This window comes from Bos grunniens, chromosome 8, assembly GCF_055505025.1.
Source record: "Bos grunniens cultivar Pamir isolate PY7600 chromosome 8, Bosgru_T2T1.0, whole genome shotgun sequence".
Taxonomy (NCBI): Eukaryota; Metazoa; Chordata; class Mammalia; order Artiodactyla; family Bovidae; genus Bos; species Bos grunniens.
The window spans coordinates 102,280,536-102,307,877 of record NC_141172.1 but is presented as its reverse complement, the minus strand read 5'-3'; the positions used below and the strand labels follow the sequence as shown (position 1 = coordinate 102,307,877).

The 27,342-nt window shown below is 46.5% G+C and overlaps 1 protein-coding gene and 1 non-coding gene across 7 annotated transcripts in view; one reads left to right on the top strand and one right to left on the bottom strand.

Annotated features, from left to right (window-relative positions):
- Window positions 1-23,185, bottom strand: part of RGS3 (regulator of G protein signaling 3) — a 139,622-nt gene extending 116,437 nt beyond the window's left edge. For 3 of the 6 annotated variants that reach the window (XM_086316113.1, XM_086316114.1, XM_086316119.1), the window contains exons 1-2: window positions 23,011-23,185; window positions 2,429-2,479 (exon numbers count right to left, since the gene is read on the bottom strand). In XM_086316113.1, the coding sequence (XP_086172239.1) occupies window positions 2,429-2,479; window positions 23,011-23,113 (154 nt within the window). In that variant the 5' untranslated portion in view covers window positions 23,114-23,185. Of the gene's footprint in view, window positions 1-2,428; window positions 2,480-20,894; window positions 21,384-23,010 lie in introns of those variants that run through there. The other 3 variants (XM_086316115.1, XM_086316121.1, XM_086316116.1) reach the window with 2 other exon arrangements.
- LOC147367844 (small nucleolar RNA SNORA72) lies at window positions 9,600-9,731 on the top strand. The gene has a single exon (XR_015132192.1). It is a non-coding gene; the product is annotated as a small nucleolar RNA SNORA72 (small nucleolar RNA).
- Window positions 23,186-27,342: the final 4,157 nt, after the last annotated feature.

Below are 27,342 nucleotides of genomic sequence, written 5' to 3'. Positions count from 1 at the left end.
CCTCTCTTCTCTTTTCTGTTTGCTTTTGATTGAGCCCTAGGCCTTGGCTCAGACGGAGCCCCTGTAGCCTGAGGCGTGAGGCCTAGGAGGCCAAAGGAGAGAGGGGGACGGGCTGGAAGCGATGAAGAGCCTGAGACTGGGGTGAAGCCAAAGCAAACTGCGCAGGACAAATGGACTGGGGGAGGCCAAGTGCACTCGGCAAAAGCTGCACAGCTGCAGCCAGGCTCTGGCAGGCAGAGCACCCCCCTCTGCTGGTCCTTGGGAACTTCACCTTGGCCCCCCAAGGCCAGGACCGGAGGACCCCAGGCGCCTGCTGGCCATCCTGCCTGGTATCCTAGTTTCTGTTCCTGCGTGTACCCTTCCTGTGGGTGTGGTTGCTGCTGAACCCCTGGGTCTCCCTGGCCCCCCGTGGAGGGGAGGCAGATCTGGTCCCACTCTCACTACACTCCCGTCTGCTGTAGAAGCCAGCTGTGCCCTGGACACACCAGGGTATACAGTATAATTGGGATGAGGACACAGAGCAGAAGCAACAGCCTTGTAGGTGGGTCAGGCGGTGGTTCCTGGGAGGGAAAAATGATGCAAAATGAGCCTTCCTTCCTGAGTCTTAATGAGATTAAAACAGGCACATTTCTTACAACATCAGAGGAAGGGAGACTTACTTTTCAAAAGGCGTTCAAAGAGAAGGCAGGCTCAGAAACAAGGAACCGCTGGTGCGAAGGCAGAGGCCCGAGCAAGCCCGATATATTCAGGGGGTGAGGGGGGCACAAAACTGGATGGAACGGGGGTGGAGGGTACCTGGAACAGCAAGAGCCAGGAAGGTGGGAGAAACAGGCAGGATCTGCTGGGCCAAAGAGAAGGATAGGGCCATGACGGGAGCTCAGTAACTATTTGTGTGCTGGATGGAAGGACGAACAAACGGATAACTGGTGGGTAAAGTATAGAATCCTCTGGGCGGCACATCAGACCGTCACAACCTGGTCCCAGCTCACCCCTGCACCCCTCTGTGCCACAGGCATGTTAGACAGTCATCAAGTGCATCATGCCCTCTCTGACCCCCGGCCTTGGCGCCTGTGGCTCCCTCTTCGTGGAGTGCCTGGCCTGCCTGTTCCCCTCTGCCTGGCTCAGGCCCCTTCCTCCTTCAGGACGGAGTGTGGACATTACTCCCTCTGCCAAGTTGTCCCAGCCACCCTATCAGCACCACCCAGAGGTGGGCACTTCTCCTTGGCATCCCCAGCCCCTGGCACAGGGACGTGTTCAATCACTATTCGGGGAACTTATGGTTTTCTGTATTACTTAACAAACACTCATAGAGCGTTAACCACATGCTGGGTACTGTCCTAAGTGCTTTACTAAAATTGACTCCTTTAATCCTTGTCACAACCCATAAGATAGGTACTATTATCGTAAGATAGGTACCAATATCACCATCCAGCAGATGAGAAGCTGAGCTTGCTTAAGGTCACTGGAAAAGAATCAGAGCCAAGATTCGGACACAAGCGGTCTGGTTCCAAAAGCAGTTTGATCCCTGGGTTGGGAAGATTCCCTGGAGCAGGGCATGGCAACCCACTCCAGTATTCTTGCCTTGAGAATCCCCATGGACAGAGGAGCCTGGCAGGCTACAGTCTGTGGGGTCACAAAGAGACACAACTGAGCAACTAAGCACAGTCTGGTTCCAAAAGCTTCCGTGGCAGCTCAGCTGGGAAAGAATCTGCCTGTAATGCAGGGGACCCCTGTTCAACTCTTCGGTCGTAAAGATCCCCTGGAGAAGGGATGAGCTACCCACTCCAGGATTCTTGGGCTTCCCTGGTGGCTCAGATGGTAAAGAATTCACCTACAACACGGGAGACCTGGGTTTGATCCCCCGGTTGGGAGGACCCTCTGGAGCAGGGCATGGCAATCCACTCCAGTATTCTTGCCTGGAGAATCCCCATGGACAGAGGAGCCTGGCAGGCTATAGTCCATAGTGTTGCAAAGAGTTGGACACGACTGAACACAGTCTGGTTCCAAAGACGGAAAGCTACACTGTGTTCCTGCACTGTGACGCTAGCGGTGACGCTACACTGCCGTCAGTGAACGGATGGACAGATGAGAAAGCTAAAGAGAGAGAGGAAAGAAAGGAAGCAAGGAGAAGGGGAGGTAAGGGCAGCTCTTCTGTGGCCCCACTCCAATGGAGCCAAGGAGGATGGTGAGTTGCCAAAGACTGCTCCAGCCTGCCATGGACTCCACATCAGGCCGGGACCAGGGGATGGTCTCTAGGAGTCCCAAGTGAATATCCATTTTTTTTCCTATGGACACATGGCAGGACACTATACGAAGAGGGGAAAGAAGCCTTGGCCACCGTAACACTTCCACTCGTTCCTGCTCCATGTGGAAGGTCAAGTGGCCCACCCCTTCCCCAGTGAGCCCCGATGAGCACAGCCATACTTACTGTGCAGCCGCAGAACCCGGTCCTGGGCATCAATGGACAGCTTTAGCTGACCTGAGGAAACAGCAAGAGAAACAACTTCACCTCATTTCCTTGCCAGGTGAAACATGGGGTGACATTGACAGGTATGAGCTTTTGTTCATGTGAAGCGATTCAAGGTTTTGCATAGTCTTGGGGTTAAAAAGGAGCTCAGAAACCACCTAGTTAAGCCTCCTCATGGCCTCAATATCTCCAGTGGTGGTTTTCCATCCTAATCTTACACTCCCCTGGTGATGGGGAGCTCACTACCTTACCAGGTAGCCAAGCTCTCACTGTTAGAGTCAGAAAAATTGTTGCATCCGCATGACAGTAGGGCTAGATTTGAGAGTTAAGGACCCGGGGTGGGCCTCAGTCGGGAGTCCACACTAAGTGACTGGCTAAAGCTCTCCAGCTGTACAGACAGCTAGGCTATGTTCTGGGAAGGCAGTAACAATACAGGGACATGGGATGAATGAGTTGGGGGAAAAGCAAACGGAAAGAGATCAGCCGTGGGCAGAGAGATCTTTCAAAGTCAATGCTACTGCCCCTAATCCTTCCACAGGATCCTGACCTCCTTAAAGAAATGCTGAGGAGACTGTCTCTGATGTTGGCACAGAGATTTGCTACTCAAAGTGAGGTCCAAGAACCAGCAGCATGAGAAGCGTGGAAGCATGAGAAACATCTCATGAAGCATGGGAGTTAGAAATTCAACATCTCAGGACTTGCCTGGTGGTCCAGTGGTTAAGACTGTGCTTCCAGTGCAGCGCACCCCGGTTCGATCCTTGGCTGGGGAAGTAGAGCCCATGTGCTACAAATCAGCTAAAGATTCTGCATGCCACAGCTGGGATCCTGTGTGCTGCAACTAAGACCCAGCAAAACCAGATTTTAAAAAATCCAGTGTCTCAAGCCCTGGCCCAGGCCTACTGAATTCCGAGTCTACAGTTTAACAAGATCCCCAGGGAGTTGCATGCACATTAAAGGTTGAGGAGCCCTGGACCAGAGCACACTGAAGAGTCTCTTAACATGTTTCTTAGTTAGGAGAAGGCCTTCTTAAGCAAGACACAAAAATGTAGAGGTCACAGGGAAAAGAGATGAATTTAACTCCATGAGACTTTTTAAATGTCTGTTACAATTAAATGTATCATAAACAAATTTATGAGACAATGCAATAGGAAAACAAGCAAAGGACAGCTAATTGGAAATTCAGGGATAACAAAATGGCCAATAAACATACAAAAAGAAGCTCAAGCTCATGGAGATCTGAGACATGCAAATTCACAATCAAATATCATCTTCCCCCAATCTGACTGGCAAGAAATCTAAGAGATGACAATGTCAAATGTTGGTAAAGACAAAGGAAAACAGATACCCTCAGGCCCTGATGGAGGAAGTGTAAATGAAGGGTAATTTCTTACAATATCTATTAAATATAAATGTCCTTATATTTCAACCTAGCAATTATACTTCCAGGTAACTATCATAGACAAAAACTCATGTGGCTCTATAACACTGTAAAAAGTTGAAAATACTCAAAAAACCCATCAATGAAAATCATTAAATGAACCAATTATAATTGTGCTGTGGGATAGTATGGGCCGATATAAAGAATGGGAGAGTGCTATGCATCCTGGAATAGGAACATTATTGAGACAAGATTATTATTATTATTTTGGGGCCATGCCAAGAGGCATATGGGATTTTAATTCTCCAACCAGGGGGTCGAACCCATGCCCTCTGCATTGGAAGCACGAAGTCTTAACCACTTGACTGCCAGGAGGTCCTGAGACAAGTTTTTTAGTGGAAAAAACAAATCGTGGAACAATACGCATAATATATATCTCTCTGTGTTTGGTGTGGTGTCTGTGTATGTGTGTGTGTGTGTTCTGAAAGGATGTCAAATTAAAACCAGTGATCACCTCTAGGGACTAGATTGGGAATTGGAGGGAGGGAAGTCAAGAGGAATTTCAATCTCCCATTCCTGGAGTTGTTGTAACAATACAAATATATCCATGACCTATAGCACTTCTATAATTAAAAATAAATTAAAGAGGAAACACACGGAGAACAGACTTGTGGTTGCCAAGGAGGAGAGCGGGGAGGGGAGGGAAGGAATGGAAGTCTAGGGCTAGCAGAGGCAAACTGTTAAATATAGGATGGATAAACAGCAAGGTTCTATTGTATAGCGTGGGGAACTATATTCAACACCCTGTGATAAACCTTAGTGAAAAGGAATATATATATATATGCAAAATTGAGCCGCCTTGCTACACAGGACAATTCAACACAGCATTGTAAATCAACTATACTTCAATAAAAATTTTTTAAAAACTAAAGAGGAGACAAAGCAGGAAAGAAGAGAAAGAGAGAAAAGGGGGAAGCAAGGAAGGGACGGAGAGGGGAAACATGAAGATAATCGAAGGACAAGGGCTGGAATACAGATGAAGAATTGAGGGGCGGCATGACGTTTCTCTTGTGGCTTTCACAATTTTTATTTTTAAAAACACAGTATAAAAACAGAACATCAGGTCATCCTCATAGGCATCCAGCAGCTCTCCAGAGAGAGAGAGAGAGAGAGAGAGAGAGAGAGGACCCTCTTTGTCCTCAATGACATGTGGGAAAAATCGCATCTCAAGTCAAATAGACTCCTCCTAGAACCTCAAGAAGCCATGGAACTCTGTCTTCGCAGTGGACACAGGGCCTGCAGAGAACCAGTACATCAACCAGAAAGCCTGTATCTGCTGCATCCATGACAACCTTTTTAGCAGTTATCTGCCTCTGCTTGATCACCTCCAGGGACGGGGAGCTCACTTCCTGAAATGAGAGCTCTTTCCTTTTTGAGATAATTCTGGCTGTTCGATGCCCCATCTCTACAGAGTTAAATGCGGTCTCTTGGTACCTTTCACTCACTGGACCTCACTCTGCAGTCTCTAGGCTCTCTTCTTTAGATCAAAGTCTAAAATCTCTCCACCATTCCTCAGGGCACAATGAGACATCCCTCATCATCCCAACTCTTCATTTCTGGACATGCCCCATGAAACTGGGCTGGTGGCTGGGGTTCGTGCTTTGTTGGTGGCTGCAGGAGGGGCAGGCAGAGCACAGAAAGGAGGGAAGCTCTGCATCTGTGGCTCTGCAGCAGTCCACCAACCACTATGATCTTGCCTCTCATACTCTGGGCTGCTTAAGCTACAGTCCCAAGCAATTTAGACTCCAGCCAACCCTGATCCAGCTCTTCACCCATCAGAAATCTCTGCTGCTTTCCTGCCCAGGACACTGATCTCAGAAGCCCAGGAGGCCTGTTCCAGTTCCAGCCCCAACGACCCTTGTCTCTCAGAGCCACAATGTCCTCAGCTGTGGGGTGGAGTAATAATAGGGGTTATCACACTCTCTGAGCTGTGTGGGAATCAGATAATGCTGGAGGGTGATGAGGTCCTTGGATGAAAGGCGCCAGGAGAATCCACAGTATTATTAGCTCAAGGTCTGAGCAATTACCACTTTGAGGCTCCCTAGAGCTGAGAAACCTCCTACAAAACCTGCCCGATCCAGTGTGGGGTGGGAGAGGGAGGTTGGCAACAGACAAATAAGGCCAGCAGCCATGGATGGGACCTCATCAATCCAAAGGCATCTGTGTTTAACACATTTTTTTTTTTCCCTGAAACTCTACCAGCGCAAACTCTGCACAGCCTTTGACTGTGGATGACAACGGACTGTGGAAAATTCTTAAAGAGACCACCTGACCTGCCTCCTGAGAAATCTGTATGCAGGTCAAGAAACAACAGTTAGAACTGAACATGGAGCAACAGACTGGTTTCAAATAGGAAAAGGAGTACGTCAAGGCTGTACATTGTCACCCTGTTTATTTAACTTATATGCAGAGTACATCATGAGAAACGCTGGGCTGGGTGAAGCACAAGCTGGAATCAAGATTTCCAGGAGAAATATCAATAACAGATATGCAGATAACACCACCCTTATGGCAGAAAGTGAAGAAGAACTAAAGAGCCTCTTGATGAAAGTGAAAGAGGAGAGTGAAAAAGTTGGCGTAAAGCTCAACATTCAGAAAACTAAGATCATGGTATCTGGTCCCATCACTTCATGGGAAATAGATAAGGAAACAATGGAAACAGTGACAGACTTTATTTTGGGGCTCCAAAATTACTGCAGATGGTGACTGCAGCCATGAAATTAAAAGACGCTTGCTCCTTGGAAGAAAAGTTATGACCTCCTCAACAGCGTATTAAAAAGCAGAGACATTACTTTGCCAACAAAGGTCTGTCTAGTCAAAGCTATGGTTTTTCCAGTGGTCATGTATGGATGTGAGAGTTGGACTATAAAGAAAGCTGCTGCTGCTGCTGCTGCTGCTGCTGCTAAGTCGCTTCAGTCGTGTCCGATTCTGTGCGACCCCATGGACTGCAGCCTATCAGGCTTCTCCGTCCATGGGATTCTCCAGGCAAGAATACTGGAGTGGGTTGCCATTTCCTTCTCCAATGCATGAAAGTGGAAAGTGAAAGTGAAGTCGCTCAGTCGTGTCCGACTCTTAGCGACCCCATGGACTGCAGCCTACCAGGCTCCTCCATCCATGGGATTTTCCGGGCAACAGTACTGGAGTGGGGTGCCATTGCCTTCTCCATAAAGAAAGCTGAGCTCCAAAGAATTGATGCTTTTGAACTGTGGTGTTTGAGAAGACTCTTGAGAGTCGATTGGACTGCAAAGAGATCCAACTAGTCCACCCTAAACGAAATCAGTCCTGAATATTCATTGGAAGGACTGATGCTGAAGCTGAAACTCTAATCCTTTGGCCACCTGATGTGAAGAACTGACTCACTTGAAAAGACCCTGATGCTGGATAATATTGAAGGTGGGAGGAGAAGGGGATGACAGAGGATGAGATGGTTGGATGGCATCACCGACTCAATGAACATGAGTTTGAGTAAGCTCCAGGAGTTGGTGATGGACAGGGAAGCCTGGCATACTACGGTCCATGGGGTGACAAAGAGTCGGACACAACTGAGTGACTGAACTGAACTGAACCAGTGCAAAGCCAACCTGTACCCAAACACATCAGGCTTCCCGTGGCCACTGGAACCACTGTGCTGCCCAACACCTATCACCTTCCAACAGCCCTTTCCTGGAAATCAGAACCAAGAAATCTCCCAACACAAAGGATCACTAATTCCATTTGATAAACTTCTGCTGGGCCTCTGCACTAAGGCCTGAGGGAGGAAGGGCAGATCTGAATAGCGCCTGTCCTCAGGGAACTGAGAGCCCAGGGGCTAAGGACAAGGGCCTGAGCAAGCTCAAGGGTGGAGCCAGAGCAGAGGACAGGACTGGGGTGCAGACTGACTCAGAAACCAGATGAGTCTGCACAGCTCCACACAGCTCCCCTTCCAGGCCCTGCAAGCAGGGCTCCTCAGGGAAGGCCAGGTTGCCTACAGCCTGTTACAGCAGAGAAACCAAACCCAGCAGCCCAGGCTCCAGGCCCCCAGGGGCAGTACAACCCTACTCCAGCCCATCCTCAGGCTCACAGATGAGGGAGGGTACAATGAAGTGTGGGAGCCTTCCCTCAGCCATGCCCGTCCTCTCTGTCCTCCCCCTTAGCCCAATCCATCGAATGTCTGTTGCTGTGGTTCAGTTGCTAAGTCGTGTCCAACTCTTTGAGACACCATGAACTGCAGCACGCCAGGCTCCCGTCCTTTACTACTTCCCAGAGTTTGCTCAAACTGATGCCCACTGAGTCGGTGATGCCATCTGACCATCTCATCCTCTGTTGCCCCCTTCTTCTCCTGCCTTCAATCTTTCCCAACATCAGGGTCTCTTCCAATGAGTCGGCTCTTTGCATCAGATGGCCAAAGTATTGGAGCTTCAGCTTCAGCATCAGTCTTTCCAATGAATATTCAGGGTTGATTTCCTTTAGGATTAACTGGTTGGATCTCCTTGCTGTCCAAGGGACTCTCAAGAGTCTTCTCCAGCACCACAGTTTGAAAGCATCAAAGTCCTCAGTGCTCAGCCTTCTTTATGGTCCAACTTGAACATTTGAGGCTCCTGAAATCACCTTGTCCAACCTTTTCATTAGGTAGCCAGAACAGTCTTGCCCAGAGATGGAAGGTGACTTGTCCTGGGCCAACGGTAGCAAGGTAGGTCAAGCCAGAGATAGAGCCCAGAACTATGCCCAAACTCCAGCTCCTTTCCTGTGCTCAGAACTGGTTTTCCAACACTCTTCTGTGCACCACTGCCTCTGCCAATGAAACCCTGGGGTCCAGGAGCAGAGAGAGCCATCAGACACATGACAAGGCTTTTCCTTTGCTTAGAAGCCAAGAGGAAGCCCAAAAGAGGGCAGGCTCCAAGAATGTCTCCAAGTGTAGAGAAATGAGCCACTGGGAGGAGAGGAAGTCAGGCTGAATCTCTAGGGCCTTCAGCGGGTTTAGGTACCAGCTCATCAAGCCCCTCACAAGCCCCCAAATCTCTGGTCTTGTCAATATTCCCACCTTCTCCCCTGGCTCAGAGTGTGGACTGTTAGTGTGCAGGAAGTTCAGGCTAGAGGACCTGAAGTCATCCTCATCGGGTGTTCAGGAGAACTGGAAAAGGCCTGGCCCCAGTTCCCATGGGGCTGCAGGTGGGCACCAACTCTGTCTACAAAGGGTGGTGGCCCTGGGCACCCAGAGAGCCTGCAGAAGCACAGCAGGGAGCAGGATCCCAGAGGTGAATGGAGGCCAAACAGGCCCCGCATGGCAGAAATACTTGATGAGAGCGAGCTTCCAAAAGTGCAGGCAGGGATGGCAACAAACCCAAATTCTGCTGGGCACAGGACCTGGGGGTTTCAGGCTCATTGGACACCATGGGGATAAAGGTATGCTGCTGCTGCTGCTGCTGTTACGTCACTTCAGTCGTGTGACCCAATAGACGGCAGCCCACCAGGCTCCTCCGTCCCTGAGATTCTCCAGGCAAGAACACTGGAGTGGGTTGCCATTTCCTTCTCCAATGCATGAAAGTGAAAAGTGAAAGGGAAGTCCCTCAGTCGTGTCTGACTCTGTGACCCCATGGACTGCAGCCCACCAGGCTCCCCTGTCCATGAGATTTTCCGGGCAAGAGTACTGGAGTGGGTTGCCATTGTCTTCTCCAGGGATAAAGGTATGGAAGCTGGCTAAAGAAATTCCATCCACTGTGAATATTCTCACTGTTATGACTTTGTAATAATCAAGGCAGGCTAAACATTTGCTATATTAAGACCATGCATGTGTCCCCAGACCTAGTTCTTTGCCTAGGTCTGGTTTTATAAATGCTGGTGATAAACCAAGTCTGATTTACATGACGCATCTTGTGTGGGAAATGTCTGTGACTCTAGGTATCTGATCAACCTTGAGAAATGGTAGCACAGCTAGTGTGATAACTTTTGAAGATAACCATTGCTATTTTGATGATTACCAGATGACATTAAATGAGTTATTAAAAAAAAAAAATTCCGTCCAGCAGACCTTACTAAGTAGAGGGCTACAGGAAGATGAGCTCTGACTCTCAGGACACCATCAGGAAGAGACCTACCCAGAAAAGGAAGGAAGAAGATGGAGGTTGCAGACCACAGCTGGATGCAGGGTTCAGCAAGACTGTGTCCTAAAAGGAACTCATGCCACCCAGGGGTCTGTAGAGAATACAGATCTGAGGGACTTGTCTGGCTAGCGTGGAGCAGCAGTCACCTCCAAACTCTATTCACCTCTAAATCAATTCCCCACTTAAGAACTGCCATGTGTTGAAAGCCACAGGAAGGAGGATGATAACAGGACAAACTCACGAGGAGGTTGGGGCTGCGTGGAGCCAGTTGCTAACACTCAGAGGGGTTGTGTTATCAATTTCACTCCCTGCCCTCCAAGGGAGATATGGTAGCTGCAGTGGCACTGAGGAACTGGAGCCACCCAGCTCTCAGGAGGTGGCCCTGCAGAATTTCAAACGTCTTGTTTTAAGGAGGGAGACTCTTGAGTTCCATTTGGAAAAGGCGGCCCTGGTGTTTAATGGTACCACGCCTGAGTGACTGAGCATGCACGCATGCACGCTGGCAGAACAACAGTGAGCAGAGGGCTGCTGTGGTGGAATAAAAATTTTGATGGGTCAATCCAACCCCATTCATCTGACTCTCTGCTTCCTGTGAAATTTGACATTAATGTGGCTTCCCAAGCTGATTTTCCTTCCAGCAGCAGATTGCACTGCCAGCATAAGTCTGCTAGCATCTTGACTGCAACCTCTGTGAGAGACTCTCAGAAAAAACCACCTGGCTAAGCCATCCCCAAACTCCTGACACACAGAAAGAGTGAGATTAAAAATGTTGGTTTTTAAGCCAACACTTAGTGGGACCATTTGTTATGACACAGTAGATAACTAATACATACTCACGTTGCCTCCACAGTTGGATGACATAAATTTGATCTCAATTCTCAAGCAATTTTTCAACTTTAAAAATTGTTAAGAAAATACACTTCTAAGATAAATCACTATAGTATGACTGAGGATAAAGAAGACTTCCAGTTTTTGAGGTCCTTGATTTTCTTAATAAAGAATTTTGATAGATTTAAACCATACTCACCATCACCAAACTGCACAATCTGGAAATGTCCCATGTTAATCCAAGGACTCTTGAGAGTCCCTGGGACAGCAAGGAGATCAAACCAGCCAATCCTAAAGGAAATCAACCCTGAATATTTACTGGAAGGACTGATGCAGAAGCTGAAGCTGAAACTCCAATACTTTGGCCACCTAATATGAAGAGTTTACTCAATGGAAAAGACCCTGATGCTGGGAAAGACTGAAGGCAGGAGGAGAATTGGGTGGCAGAGGATGAGATGGTTAGACAGCATCACTGCCTCAGTGAACATAAATTTGAGCAAACTGGGAGGTGGTAAAGGACAGGGAAGACCGCCGTGCTGCAGTTCGTGGGATTGCGAAGAGTCAGACGTGACTTGGCAACTGAACAGCAACAACACCACAGCTAAACAGTTCCACACAGGACTGCAGCTCAACTCAGTCTCAGTCCCTAACACTGAATTAAGGTTATTCCAGATTGCTAGTGACCTCAAGCACCTGTCAGAAGCAAATAAAGATCATTTTAAAGGAAGAGATCATTCCAGGTCTGTATTACGAAGAAAAAAAAAACAAGTCTGTGCCTGCCCTTTATAATAGACACTGCATCTAAAATGTAAAGAAACAGAAAGATTTAAAGAAGCACGATGGAAAGAGATATGCAATTATTAACCAAAAGAAGACCCGCTATCTATGTCAATGTCAAGAAAAGTAGACTTTATCTCCACTAAAATAAAGAGAAGACTTCAAACAATAAAAGATCATAATAATAAGCGTTTCAACTCATCAGAAAGATAATAATTTTTATGCTCTTACCATTGCTTCAAAATACATAAAGGAGAAAATGAAAGAACTAAAATGAGAAATTGATAAATTTACAGTCATAACAGGAATTTTAACCCACTTCTACTTAGTAACTGATGGGGAAAAAAATCAGCAAAGACAGAATATGTGAACAACAAAAGTAGCGAACTTGACCTAAACCTGACATATACAAAGAACCCTACACCCATCTACTACAGATCTTTTCAAGCACAAACAGAACATTTATAAAAACTGACATTATGCTGGGCCATCAAAGGACTGAAAGAATCCAAAATACATTGGACAAAAAACGACTAAAATCCCCAATACATAGAAATTAAGAAATACACTTCCAAATAACCAATGAATTCAACAAGAAATTACTTGAAAATTAGAAAATATTTTGAACTGAATGATAAAGGAAAAAAAACTATACATCAAATATAAGGCTTCTGGATTCTGGCAATCATGTTTGCTTCATGATAAACCACTGAACCGCACATCATTTGGAGAGACACTTTCTGTCTGTGTGCTATGTTTCATAATAAAGAGTTTCATTTTGTTTTGTTTAAAAAAAAAGAACATAGAGGGCTTCCCTGGTGGTCTAGAGGTTAAGGTTCTGTGCTTCCACTGCAGGGGGCAAGGGTTTGACCCCTGGTCAGGGAACTAAGATCCCACAGGCCATGCGCGGCATGGCAAAAAAAGAAAGAAAAAGAACATAAAAAGCAGAATTGGGAAAGAGAACAAAGGGCTGTTGACAGGCCAGAAACTCTGAGTTTCTGAAGGCTCCCAAGCAAATGGTCTCCAGCTGACAGGAAGGCCAATAAAGGCTGAGAACCCTGACCAGCAAATGACAAGCTCCTGAGACATGGTTAACGGGTTTCCCAGCCAAGCCCAGGGACTACTGCGGGCTCAGGGCAGCAGGGTGAGCCAGGGGCAGCTGGCAGGGCCATGTTTCGGGCCTCCAGTTCAGGGCCTGACTTCTCACTGCCCAACACATCATCCTCCTGGCATCTGTTCCCAAGCTTCATTCTCACTATGGAAATGGACTTTTTATCTCTGTAGCTTCTAATATGAGGCCGAGAAAGGAGAGGGACAAGTCCCGGCTAACATGGTACTAGCACAACAAACAGAAAAACAAAGCAGATGCCCAGTAAATTAATAACATTCCTTAGTCTACTCTGCCTTCAGAAGCACATCTTTCTCACTTTGTCCCTCTGGCGAACCAAAGATTCCGGTCACTTCCTCTAGAGCTGACACGCAAAGCCACTACCCGCAGCTTTTATCCTGCAGGTTCATTTGGGGATAATAGTCCTAAAGAGAGGTGGGCTGTGTCTTGTGTCACCCAATGTTCACAGTTCCCTGCAGCCCTCAAAACACGTCCAGACTGCCTATCAGCTCCTGGCTCAGACACCCTGGAGGAAAGGCAACCTGTTCTCTTCCATGACCACTCACCACATTCAGCTCCTGGACCGAATCCCAGGTAGGTTAATTATCTGTTGCCTCAGGCCAGCTAATAAGTTGGTATCCTTTCAAGAAGATACTCTTTAGATATTTATCAAACCTTTTTATGAACTTGGGTTTATATTTTCTATATAAAATATTGTGCCTAAAATTCACATAGAAACTCAGGAAATCCAAGATAGTCAAATAATCTTGAAAAAGAAGAAAAAAGTTGAAAGATTCACACTTGCCAATTTCAAAACTTAGTACAAAGCAACAGTAGTCAAGATAGTGTGATACTGGCACAAGAATTTTGTTGTTCACTCACTAAATCTTGTTGGACCGTGCAACCCCATGGACTACAGCACACCAGGCTCCTCTGTCCTTCACTGTCTCCTGGAGTTTGCTCAAATTCATGTCCATTGAGTCAGTGATGCTATCTAACCATCTCATCCTCTGTTGCTCCTTTCTCCTTTTACCTTCAATCTTTCTCAGCATCCTTCCAATGAATAGACAGACAGATCAATAGAAAAGAATTAAAAGTCTGAAAAGAAACTCAAGTATGTATGGTCAATTAATTTTCAACATAGGTGCCAAGATCATCCAATGACAATATAATGGCATTTTCAGCAAATGATCCCAAGACAACTGGAAACCATATACACACAAATTAAGTTGGATCCTTTCCTCACACCATATACAAAAATTAATTCAAAATCTTCTTTAAAAAATACTTTTTAAACTCAAACTCAAAGACCAAAATCTAAGAGTCAAAACTATAAGACTTTTAGAAGATAACAGAGTTAAATCTCTGTGATCTTGGATATGACAGTAGATGCTGAGATTTGACACCAAAAGTACAAGCAACAAAATGTAAAATGGATTAACTGGACTTCATTAAATGAAAAACATTTGTGCTTCAAAGAAAACTAGCAAGAAAGTGGGTCAAAAAACCCACAGATTGAAAAAAAAAATTTTGTAAATAATTTATGATAAGGGACTAGTATCTAGCATGTACAAAGAACTCTTGGTGGTAGTAGTTTAAATCATTCAAGTCATGTCTGACTCTTTGTGACCCCACAGACTGTAATCTGCCAGGCTCCTCTGTCCCTGGGATTTTCTAGGCAAGAATACTGGAGTGAGTTGCCATTTCCTTCTCTAGGGGATCTTTTTGACCCAGAGATTGAACCCACATCTCCTGTTTGGCAGGCAGACTCTTTACCACTGAGCCCTTGTAACTTAATAAAAAACAAATAGTCCTAGAATCAGGGCTTCCCTCATAGCTCAGTTGGTAAAGAATCCGCCTACAATGCAGGAGATCCCAGTTGGATTCTTGGGTCCGGAAGATCCACTGGAGAAGGGATAGGCTACCCACTCCAGTATTCATGGGCTTTCCTTGTGGCTCAGCTGGTAAAGAATTTGCCTGCAATGAGGGAGACCTGGGTTTGATCCCTGTGTTGGGAAGATCCCGTGGAAAAGGGAAAGGCTACGCACTCCAGTATTCTGGCCTGGAGAATTCCAAGGACTGTATAGTCCATGGGGTCACAAAGAGTTGGACACAACTGAGTGACTTTCACTTTCAGTCCTGAAATTGGCTATTTAAGTTAATTTTAAATTAAATGGGCAAATAATCTGAATAAACTTTTGCAAATATATAATTAGCCCATAAGCATATGAAAGATGCTCAATGGCACTGGTCATCAGAGAAATGCAAGTCAAAACCTTAATGAGATACCACTTCATATCTACTAGGATGGCTAGAACCAAAAAGTCAGACAATAACAAGTGTTGGTGAGATTGTGGAGAAATCAAAAACCTCAGCTTTGCCGATGGAAATGTAAAATGGTACAACTACTCTGGAAGAGAGTTTGATAGCTTCTCAAACAGTTAAACACAGAGTTGCCATTTGACCTAGCAATTCTTGCTGTTGTTGTTGTTCAGTCAACCAGTCATGTCCAACTCTTTGCAACCCCATGGACTGCAGCACACCATGCCTCCCTGTCCCTCACCATCTCCCAGAGTTTGCCCAAATTCATGTTCATTGCACTGGTGATGCTGTCCAGCCATCTCATCCTTTGACACCCTCTTCTCCTCCCCTCGATCTTTTCCAGCATCAAGGACTTTTCCAATGAGTCATCTGTTCACATTAGGTGACCAAAATACTGGAGCTTCAGCTTCAGCCCTTCCAGTGAATATTCAGAGTTGATCTCCCTTAAGATTGATTGACTTGTTTGATCACCTTGCTGTCCAAGGGACTCTCAGGAGTCTTCTCCACACCACAGTTCGAAGGCATCAATTCTTTGGCATTCTGCCTTCTTTATGGTCCAGCTCTCACAACCATATGTGACCACTGGGAAGAGCATAGCCTTGACTATATGGGCCTTTGTCGGCAGAGTAATGTCTCTGATTCTCAACACACTGTCTAGGTTTGTCATCGCTTTCCTGCCAAGAAGCAATCGTCTTCTGATTTCATGGCTGCAGTCATCATCCACAGTGCTTTTGGAGCCCAAGAAGAAGAAATCTGTCATTGTTTTCACCTTTTCCCCTTTTTTTTGCCATGAAGTAATGGAGCTAGATGCCATGATCCTAGTTTTTTTTAATATTTAGCCTTAAGGCAGCTCTTTCACTCTCCTCCTTCACCCTCATCAAGAGGTTCTTTAGTTCCTCTTCGCTTTCTGCCATTAGAGTGGTATCATCCACATATCTGAGGTTGTTGATGTTTCTCCCACCTATCTTGATTCCAGCTTGTAACTCATCCAGCCCAGCATTTCTCATGATGAGCTCAGCATATCGGTTAAATAAACAGGGTGACGGCAGACATTCTAGTCATATTCCTTTCTCAATCTTGAACCAATCAGTTGTTCCATACAAGGTTTCAGACAACTGCTGCTTCTTGACCTGCATACAGTTTTCTCGGGTAAGATGGTCTGGTATTCCCATCTCTCTAAGAGCTTTCCACAGCTTGTCACGATCTACAAGGTCAAAGGCTTTAGTGTAGTCGAAGAAACAGAGATAGATATTTTTCTGAAATTCCTTTGCTTTTCCCATAATCCAGTGAATGTTGGCAATTTGATCTCTAGTTCAGCTTGGACATCTACAGCTCTTGGTTTGCATACAGTTGAAGCCTAGCATGCAAGATTTTAAGCATGACCTTAGCACAGGAGATGAGTACAATTGTCTGCTGGTTAGAACATTCTTTGGTACCACCCTTCTTGGGAATTGGATTGACCTTTTCCAGTACTGTGGCCACTGCTGGGTCTTCTTCCAGATTTGCTGACATAATGAATGCAAAACCTTTATTTATGCCCTTTAGGGACATAAATAGTTCTGCTGGAATTTCACCGCAACCACTAGATTTATGGGAAGTTCCCCTGGAGAAGGAAATGGCAACCCACTCAAGTATTCTTGCCTGGAGAAACCCAAGGACAGAGGAACCTGGCAAGCTACAGTCCATGGGATTGCAAGAGTCTCACACGACTTAGCACTATCTTTACTAGCTTTATTAACGGCTGCTTCTTAAGGTCCACTTGACTTCACACTCTAGAATGTCTGGCTCTAGGTGACTAACCACACCATTGTAGTAATCTGGTTCATTAAGATCTTTTTTTATACAGTTCTTCCATGTATTCTTTCCATCTCTTCTTAATCTCTTCAGAACCTACTAGGTGCCTTTTTTATCCTTTATCCTTTATTGTGACCATTTTGGGGCAGAAAGCTCCCTTGATGTTTCCAATTTTCCTGAAGAGATCTCTAATCTTTCCCCTTTTGGTGTTTTCTTCTATTATTAAACATTATTCACTGAAGAAGGCCTTCTCGTCCCTTCTAGTAATTCTATTCCAAGGTATATATGCAAGAGAATTGAAAATATTTGTCCACACAAAAAATTGTGTATGAATGTTTGTAGCAGAGCAGTATTCATAATAGACAAAAGACAGAAGCAATCTCCATTAGTGAGTGCAGAAACAAAATGTGGTATATCCATACAATGGAATATTACCAGCCATAAAAAATCAGTGAAGTGTTGATACATGCTACAACATGGATGAACCTTGAAAACAGTATGCTAAGTGAAAGAAGCCAGTCACAAAAGACCACACGTTACATGATTCCATTTACATGAAATATCCCAAATAAGCAAATCTATAGAGACAGAAAGTAAATTAGTGATTGCTTAGAGTTGAGGGACAGAGGGGACTGGAAACTGGGGAGTAATAAATTAGGGCTTCCTTGGTGGCTCAGACAGTAAAGAATCCACCTACAATGCGGGAGACCTGGGTTCCATCCCTGGGTTGGGAAGATCCCCCGGAGAAGGGAACGGCTACCCACTCCAGTATTCTGGCCTGGAGAATTCCATGGACAGAGAAGCCTGGCAGACTACAGTCCATGGGATCACAAAGAGTTGGTCACAACTGAGTAACTTTCACTTTCAAACTAACAGGTATAGTGTTTCTTTCTGAAGTGATAAAAATGGTCTGAAATTGACTGTGGTGATGGTTACACAACTCTGTGAATATGCTGAAAACCACTTAATTGTATACTTTAAATGAATGAATTGTACATATGTGAATTATATCTCAATAAAGCTATTTTTTTAAAGCCAGCAAATATACTAATAAAATTAAAATATATAATCCTGAAGGAAAAAAAACTTATGTGCACCAGTAATGGCTTCTTCAAATTATACCATTTCTCATAGGCAAAAATCCCTCTGGAGTTGTTAGGTTCAAACTCTAGCTTACTTACTCCTCTCCCCTGAAGCCAGGTCATCTCCCACAGGCAACGTAAAGTATGGCCGATTAACATTACTTGAAGGTGCCCTTAGTGGGAGACAAAGGTTTGTACTCATGCACACAAACACACACACACAAATGCATAAACCACAACATATTCCATACAGCATTCTCCCTGAAAGGAATTCTGGAAATTTACCTCCCTTTAACTGTTTGTGCTCAGGAAAACTACCAGCTAGGCAGTAGCTTCATCTGGTTCCACCCTGGCAAAGCCCACAGCTGAAGGCCAGGAGCTACCTGCCGTGCTGGGGAAAAGCCAGGAAATTGAGGAAAGCTTAGCAAAGACCTTCATTTTAAGGGAGTCCACGGTGGCTATCAAAACTGACTCTGAATCTATAGCTTCCAAACTCGGCTGATTATCAAAATACTACTTCTATGACTTCTTGACTCTACACCAAACCTGTTAAACCAGGATCTTCAGGAGAAGATTCTAGGAATCTGTAGGTTTTTTTGCTTTTGTTTTTCACTATTTATTTATTTATTTGGCTGCACCAGGTATTAATTGCAGCATTCAGGATCTTTGTTGCAGCCTGTGAGATATTTTTGTTTTTTTCATTGCAGTACGTGAGATCTAGTTCCCTGACCAGCGATCGCACCTGGGGCTGGCACAATAGCAGCATGAAATCTTAGCCACTGGACCACCAGGGAAGTCCCCAGGAATCTGTATATTTAATAGGCTCTCCAGGTGCTTTTAATTATTGGCCACGTTTGATAACCTCTGATAAGACTCCTCATTCACAAGCAGACAAGCAAAGGTCATCAGTGCACAAAGAAAACCAGCAGCCTGCAAGAGGGCTGATTTTGTCAAGGAAACGGAGTTAATGCAGGAAACCAGAGGAAACTCTTCCAGTGTCTGTCCTCGGAGAGAGTTGAGAGGAGGCTACACACACGGAGCAAGAGGCTCCCCACCCCACCAGGCTCCTGCCCGCCTGCTGCACACTCAGGGCACAGTCGCAGGTTCACACAGCAACCTTCCCTGATACCCACCCAACCCAGCCCGGAGGTGTGGCTGGGCAGGGCGTCCACGCCCTGCTGGGCTGGACTCTCCCCAGTTTCCCAGATCTGGCAAGGAGATTACTTCAACAGAGGAATACAGGCTGATACAAGGAAATAGTCCCACCACACTAGTGAGGAAATGAAATGAGTTACAAAGCTGTACATACAATAGGATCTCAATTTTGTTAAAGTCAGGCAGGCACACACACACAGAAATAAGTCTGGAAGGATATAAACCATGTTAACAATGGCTTTCTCTGGGGAGTCAGATTACAGGGGATTTTCACTTTCTTCTTCTCACTGTGTTCAACAATTAATACATCTTACCGTGAAACATATTTTTTACTTTTTAATCAGGACACAGCTAAGGTACCAAGGCCTCTGCCACCACACCGCTCTGCCACTCTTTCCTGGCCACCCCAGCCCTACCAACTCAGATCATCCCAGAAGCCTCCCTGTCTGGTACAGCCCCACATCCCCATGGGGTTCACGAGAATTGCCTCTAACAGTTGGGAGGCTTAAATGAGATGACACAGGGAAATCACTTGGCATGTGGCATGGCGAAAGATAAACATGCAACAAACGGTGGCAAGTTAATTCCTCTTATTGTTACCCTCTACCAACTGGACCCGTGAATTCCAAGATGCCAGATCACAGGTCATTTCTAGGGGCCGAGCCACTGCTTTTCCGTCACTCCTGCCCCCAGAGAAGAGGCAGGTTGTGAACACCCAAGTGTACTGATAGAGGTAAGCCTCTGAATAGGAGAGCCAGAACCCCAGGGAGGGTGTAACTCCTTCGGTGCTCTGTCTTTGAAATGTGGGCAAAGTCCACTTACGTTGCAATAACTACTTCATCCTTCATAAAGAAAATTGTATAAAAGTTGTTTTGTACATGTACATGTATGGCTGAATCCCCTCACTGTTCACTTGAAACTCCCACAACATTGTTAATCAGCTATATCCCAATACAAAATGTTTTTGGTGTTAAAAAAATCTGTTTTGAAGTGTTTTTTTTTTTTTTTTTTTTAATGTTCTAGACATGGCGTCTCAAAAGGCTTGTGCTTAGGCACCAACTGGCTCATTGGGAGACCTTCGTCTCTATATCTCAAGTCTTCAGGAAGGAGATATAACTCCCTCCCCACAGAGTTGCAGAACCAGTGAGGAGACAAGGGCTGCAAAGGGCTGCATCCTAGGCCAGGGCTAATTATCCTCATTCTGGGGACTCGGGAGGCCGGCTTTGCCCAGACCATTGGGAAGGTTGCTGCCCCACTGTTACTGGGGGAACTCAGCTGTGCTGTCTAGGGGTTTGGAAGCAGGTGCCTACTGCCCACTTCTTTCTACCTCCAGTCCCCAGGGCAGCCCTGTGAACCTTCAGAGAGCCAGGTAACTCCTGGAGGAGAGAATCCTTCCACTCCTGCTGAGGGTCAGGTGTCCACGGGAGCCACCACACTGCCACGCCCAAGGTGAGCCCACAGGAAGCCAAGGCCCCCTGGGCTGACCTGGCACCTGTCTTGTCCTTGAGCCAAAGGAAAGAGGATCCAGATCTCAAGATGTAGTAACAAGACCTTGATTTAACCCTGAGCAGCTTGCTAATGGGAAACTCAGCAGTGGCAGACCGAATCTCTCAAGTATTAACTGGGCATGATTATTCCAGCCAAGAGAGCCAGCAGCAACTACCCTTGACACCAATGGCCAAGCAGCAGGTGGTGTCCAGAGGCTTGCTCGGCCTGAGCCTGTGCCCTGAGCCCCTCCTGGATGACCACGGGAGTCAGGTGCTCCCGGCCTCACCTACCCCCGAGGGAGCTGCCCTCTCTGGGCATGCAGGCAGAGCGAAGCCACCCCGGGCGGCGCACTTACCAAAGGTGGTGAGATAGAAGGACAAGCCCGGCTGGGCGCGCCGGCTCCCGAGGGAGACGCGGTGCAGGGAGCGCTCCATGGCCGCGGCTCCGCTCCGGCCGGGCCAGGGCGAGGGCGCCTGTAACTCGAGGCGTCTGTGTTGCTCCCAGTAACCGAGGCAGCAGGTTCACCCGCCCCCGCGCCAGTGTCTCCGCCGCCAGGCGGGAGGCCGGCTGCAGCGCATGTTTGAACCGGCGGCGCGCCGGGTTCTGATTGGCCCTCGCGGGTTTGAATGGGGAGATTTCCACCTGACCGAGCCGCCGCGGGCAGGGGGGAAGGAGGCGACCGCGGGCCCTCTGCAACAGTAGCACGGCGGCCGGGACAGGCCAGGGACCGCGATCCTCCCGGTGGAGCCGTGGACGGGCGACCCTACCGGGGATCGGGGCTCTAGGCCCCGGGCTGGGCTGCAAGTACCAGCTCTATGCCGGGCCTGGGACTCCTGACTTGCCCACGCCTGGCACCCTCAGGCCAGCAATTAGCCAGATTCAACATGCTTTGAAGTTCAGACCAGTAATCACCCTCCCTAAGCAAGGACAGAGGAGCACCTCCTGGCCCAATGCAGTGGGAGTTGGGAAAATGTTCTGCATGCTTGGACCCCTGACCCCCACCACCACTGCCACCAGCAGCAGCCAGGCTGCAGGCCCCTTCCCTGACCCCGGCCCCTCCATCTCTTTCTTGAGCCTTCTGTTGGGTGGGAGCAGCCTGGCACACAGGTCCAGACCAGAGCAGCTTCCTCCAGCCAGCCTCATGGCCCACCATCTGCAGCCTGGTGCCAGGGGACAGGGGGACAGGCCCCTAGCACCTGAGAGGAAGAAAAGCACAGTATAGTGAGTGGAGGGGTGTGGATGTGCTCAGCAGTATCCGACTCTTCGGGACGCCAAGAACTAGCCTGCCAGGCTCCTCTGTCTATGAGATTTTTCCAGGCCAGAATACTGGAGTGAGTTGCCATTTTCTACTCTAGGCAATCTTCCTGACTTAGGGATCGAACCCCCGCCTCCTGCATTGGCAGGCGGATTCTTTACCACTGCGAAGCCCACGTGGAGGGATAGTGATAGTGAAGTGAAGTCGCTCAGTCGTGTCCGACTCTCTGCGACCCCATGGACAGTAAGTAGCCAACCAAGCTCCTCCGTCCATGGGATTTTCCAGGCAAGAATACTGGAGTGGGTTGCCATTTCCTTCTCCAGGGGATCTTCCTGACCCAGGGATCGAACCCGGGTCTCCTGCATTGTAGGCAGACACTTCACTGTCTGAGCCACCAGGGAAGCCCTTCCAATCTCCTGAGTGGTGGGAGGAAGCAGAGCTGGAAGGAGGGACAGCCCCTGTGCTCTTTTGTCAGCAAACATTCATGGGATGCCTCTGGGAGCAGTTTCACACCAAGACATCTGCTCTGCAACCCTCTGACTGTTGCTGCTGAGGGAGAGAAAGCTGCTGGTCTTATGTAAATCTAAAAATGGGGAGTGTTGGAAGTTGCCAAATGGATATTTGTGACTCATTGAGCCACTCAAGACAAGATGGGGGGATGCAAGAGAGAAAGTGGAGAATAAAGCTTTTTGTATTGAGGACCTAGTGCCAGTGGCTGAGCTGTGCAATTTACAGCCATCTTCTCGGTTAATCTTTACCAGTAACTCTAGGAAGTTTTAGCTCCAATTCACCAGGGATAAATCTGAATCTCACACAGAGAGAACAGGTGACTTGTCCAGGGCTGGCAGAGCTGAAAGTTGAGCCCAGGCCTGTCTGCCCCAAGGACCACCCTCCTTCTGTTCTTCCTTGGCCTCCATGCCTGACCCATGGCCAATGGCAAGTGAAGGTCACAGACCTGCCTTCTTGAGGCAGGCAAGGAAACTAGAGGCCACAGGGCCAACTGGCCACCAGCGGGGAGGAGAAACTGGAGAAGAGCCCAGAAATCTACAAACTAGTGGTCAACTGCAAATGACTCACGTAACGGCCCGCAGATCGTTTGAATCCTGGCACATGGTAAAGCCCTTTCTCCTCTTTCTCCACACCCACTTGTTGAGCACTGCCCATAGCAGGGACAAGCCTGCTTCCCTGGCCCCAGCCCAATAGTAGACAGACTTACCTGCACCCTGGACTTGAGTGGACCTGATCCTTCTCCTGGCTGGGGAAGTCTGAGTCCAGGCATCCTTTCTGGCCAGGGAGGTATCCTGGCTCTGCCACTCCATGCAGCCAGGGAAAATAGGCAAGTTTAGGCTCAAGCCATAGAATGCAGACAGGACACTGAGGCTGAAAGTGCTGAAGACCTGTGGAAGCAAGATGGGAGCATGACACGCCTGAGGATGCCCCCGAGAGAGGGGTTCACCCCAGTAGCAATTAGAAAGTATGGTATTCCAGAGCCTGGGGAAAGGGAAGTCCATGAAGGGAAAAGTGACAAGCCCAGGTGACAGTGGCCCCTTCAAAGCTCTGCCAGGGATCACTTGCACTAGGGAAGACCACCTTGAACTCAGGAAGCTGTGAGCAACCGGCAGATGCACATTCTATTCTGGTCCATTGACCGGTTTGTCTTCTTTCTACATTATTTTAGGACTATTTAACATCTGTTAAGTCCTGCATGCATGCATGCGTGCTAAGTCACTTCAGTTGTGTCCAACTCTACAAGACCCTACGGACTGTAGCCCACCAGGCTCTTCTATCCGTGGGGATTCTCCAGGCAAGAATACTAGAGTGGGTTGCCATGCCCTCCTCCAGGGGATCTTCCCGACCCTGGATCAACCCACATCTCATGTCTCCTGCATTGGCAGGTGGGTTCTTTACCACTAGCACCACCTGGAAAGCCCAGTAAGTCCTAGCCCCTCTATTATTATTTCTCCAGATTGTTTTGGATATCAGACCAGTTGATATCTTAGAGGTACTACGGTACAGCCAGCAGGAGGGCTGGGCAGACTTACATTATCCGTATGTGGCCTGGGGGAGAAAAGACTGAGGCCCACACGGGGCCCTTCACCCCCACTGGGTTCAAGGTCCCGCTGCCTCGCAGGTTCCCTCATGACTCCTTCTGCCGCGTCAGCAGCTAACCTGTTCAGCTGGGAGACCCCAGTGCCACTCCGATACTAATCTAACTCCTGTGGTGGCACCACCTCCACCACCCTCACCACCAAACGTTAGATCCCTTTCTTTAGTAGAGCAATGAAGCTTCCTTCTCTTAAAGGGGAAGTTGCTCTTTTCTCAGGAAGGGGGAGGACAGAAGTGAGCGGAGCCTGGGCAGCGGCACTGCAAGAGACACTGGCCCTTTAACCCACACTGCCGGCGACAGGGGACATCCAGAAAGGGTCGCTGTTTATGGCCCTGCTTTCTCCAAAAAGGCAAGGGAGTGTGAGAACCAGGCCTGGCTTTGGGACGTGCCCTGAACACTCTAGCTCCCCCTGGCCATGGGTCTCAGTATCCCTCTTATACTTACACACACTCCACACATACGTAGACAAACTACACACACAGTGTAAACACTGCACACACACACCTGCACACACACCTACCACAACACTTCTGATGTACATTCACAAATACACCAGATATACAAATGTACCATATAGATACACACACCCCACACACGAATCAACACACCACATACACACCTCACACATATATATAAACACATCTCTGGACATACATAGGTGCATAGCCACATGCTACACACACACACACACACACACACACACACAAAACCCACTTAAATGTCCTATACATATACACCACATCCACATACAAAGATTGATTATAGATATTTTCTTAAGACCGACTCTGTTTCTAGAAGAGTAAGGACTTCTAGTGTTTGGATGGAAGGGACTAGAGAGATTTATTTGGGTGCATTTTCACATTAGCTATCAAAGAAACCTAGTGCCTTTAAGATATCATCTGACGTGATATTCAAAGCAATTTTGAAAAATAATAATAAAGGGGACAAAGACTGCCAGATGTTAAATAGTCTTAAAACAATATAGAAAGAAGACAGATCAATAGAATAGAGTAAAAGTTCAGGGGAAACATGATTTGATTTAGAAAATAAGAACAATTTTCGAAATTCTTTAAAGACATTTTAAAAAGTTAAAAGTGGAACAGCTAATGCAGATGAAATTCTAAAAGAAAATAATAAGCTTAAAGTTGAAACTCATCTTTAGAAAATAGACTTCAACAATAAAACCATGGCCTGGTTCTTTTCAAAGAACAGAATTCTGGCAAAACAAAGAAAGCTATAAAGAAGCAAGTTTAGGAAAGAGAGAGATAGCCAAGATACAAAAGTAATTCTTTAAATTATGAGAGAAAACCATTGCAACCTTATTTGTAAATGTGAAAATCTGGGGGGGGGGGGGCTGATGCTTTTCTAGAAAGTATTAATTGTTAAAATTGATACAAGAGTTTGACATTTTTAATAGATCACTAACCATAGATAAAATACAAAAGGGAATAAAAAATCTACCTGACAAAATTATAGAAGACTTAGATGGAAATGGCAACCCACTCTAGTATCCTTGCCCGGGAAATTCCATGGACAGAGAAGCCCAGCAGGCTACAGTCACGGGGGCACAAAAGAGTCGGACGTGACTAAACGACAGACAGCTTTAGAGACCAATTCTGTTAGACCTTCAAGAAACAGATAATGCCTCTGTAGTTTAAAACTTTTTCAGAACTATAAGAAATGCTGGAAGATTTGTCAGCCCTAGATATGAGGCTAAGCAAAGACAAAAACCAGATAAGGTTAGCAGCAGCAAACTACAGACCAAAGGCCAAAGACAAAAACGAGAGTAGAAATTAATAAAATAGAAAACATAGAAAAAGAAGATCTATTAAAAATGTGACAAAGCTAGGCCCACATCCTCCCAGATTTGCCACATTCCTTTTTTAAAAATCAGAAATCTCTAATTTTTAATGTATTTCCCAATTTTTTAATATTGACAATTCAAATCTTTTCAAAATATTATGTAAGTCAAATGAAATACATCTATGTCCTATAACTAGTTTTAAATCTCTGCTAGGCCAATCTGACTTATAAATATAGACACAGAAATCCTAAATAAAATAATAGCAAATCAAATCCAGCAGTAAATTCATGATTCATTCAAATGGTATTTATTCTAGGAACACAAAGATGGCTCAAATGTAATGAACATATTAGTGCTGCTGCTGCTAAGTCACTTCAGTCGTGTCCGACTCTGTGTGACCCCATAGACGGCAGCCCACCAGGCTCCCTGTCCCTGGGATTCTCCAGGCAAGAACACTGGAGTGGGTTGCCATTTCATTCTCCAATGTAGGAAAGTGAAAAGTGAAAGTGAAGTCACTCAGTTGTGTCCGACTCCTAGCAACTCCATGGACTGCAGCCCACCAGGCTCTTCCGTCCATGGGATTCTCCAGGCAAGAGTACTGGAGTGGGGTGCCATTGCCTTCTCTGACATATTAGTGCAGGGGTTGGCAAACTATGCCTACGGGCCAGATCTGGCCAGCCAACCTGCTTTTGCATAGCAGGTAAGCTAAGAATGGATTTTAAAGCTTTTAATGATTGAAAAAGATTTTAAAAAATAAAAATAGTTTTTCTATGGCCATAAAAAGTTCAAATTTTAAAATTAAAAACTGAGTTTAGGACTTCCCTGGTAGCCCAGTGGTTAAGAACCCACATTCCAATGCAGGGAACTCGGGTTCGATCCCTGGTCTGGGAACTAAGATTCCAGATGCCATGGGGCCACCAGAGAATAAGCCCATGTGCAGCAACGAAGATCCTGTGTGCCACAACTAAGACCCAACACAGCAAATAAATAAATAATTTTTAATGAATTTAAGATATTTACAAAATATATGGCAAATATGTATATAGGTACGAAGTAGTCTCACAAATCAGTAAGAAAAAAATGTATCAAAGCATATGAATAATCATTGCACAGGAGAGAAAGTATAATTGACTAATATATAAATACTGCTGCTGCTAAGTCACTTCAGTCGTGTCCGACTCTGTGCAACCCCATAGATGGCAGCCCACCAGGCTCTGCCGTCCCTGGGATTCTCCAGGCAAGAACACTGGAGTGGGTTGCCATTTCCTTCTCCAATGCACGAAAGTGAAAAGTGAAAGTGACGTCGCTCCGTCGAGTCCGACTTGTAGCGACCCCATGGACTGCAGCCCACCAGGCTCCTCCATCCATGGGATTTTCTAGGCAAGAGCACTGGAGTGGGGTGCCATTGCCTTCTCCGAGTATATAAATACTAGTAACCAAAAAAAGAAAAAAGATCATCCCACCATGTGCCTTCAGGAAGTTCAAGCCTTTGTATTTATAGATGAGACAACTGAGTTTCAGAGTTGTTAAATGAATCAGGTTGCTAGGGTAGTGAATAAACAGAGGAAGAATAAGAGTGCAGCCGAAGAGCCATTATAGGATGTCATCATTCACAGTGACCTTCCTGCTCAGAGTGA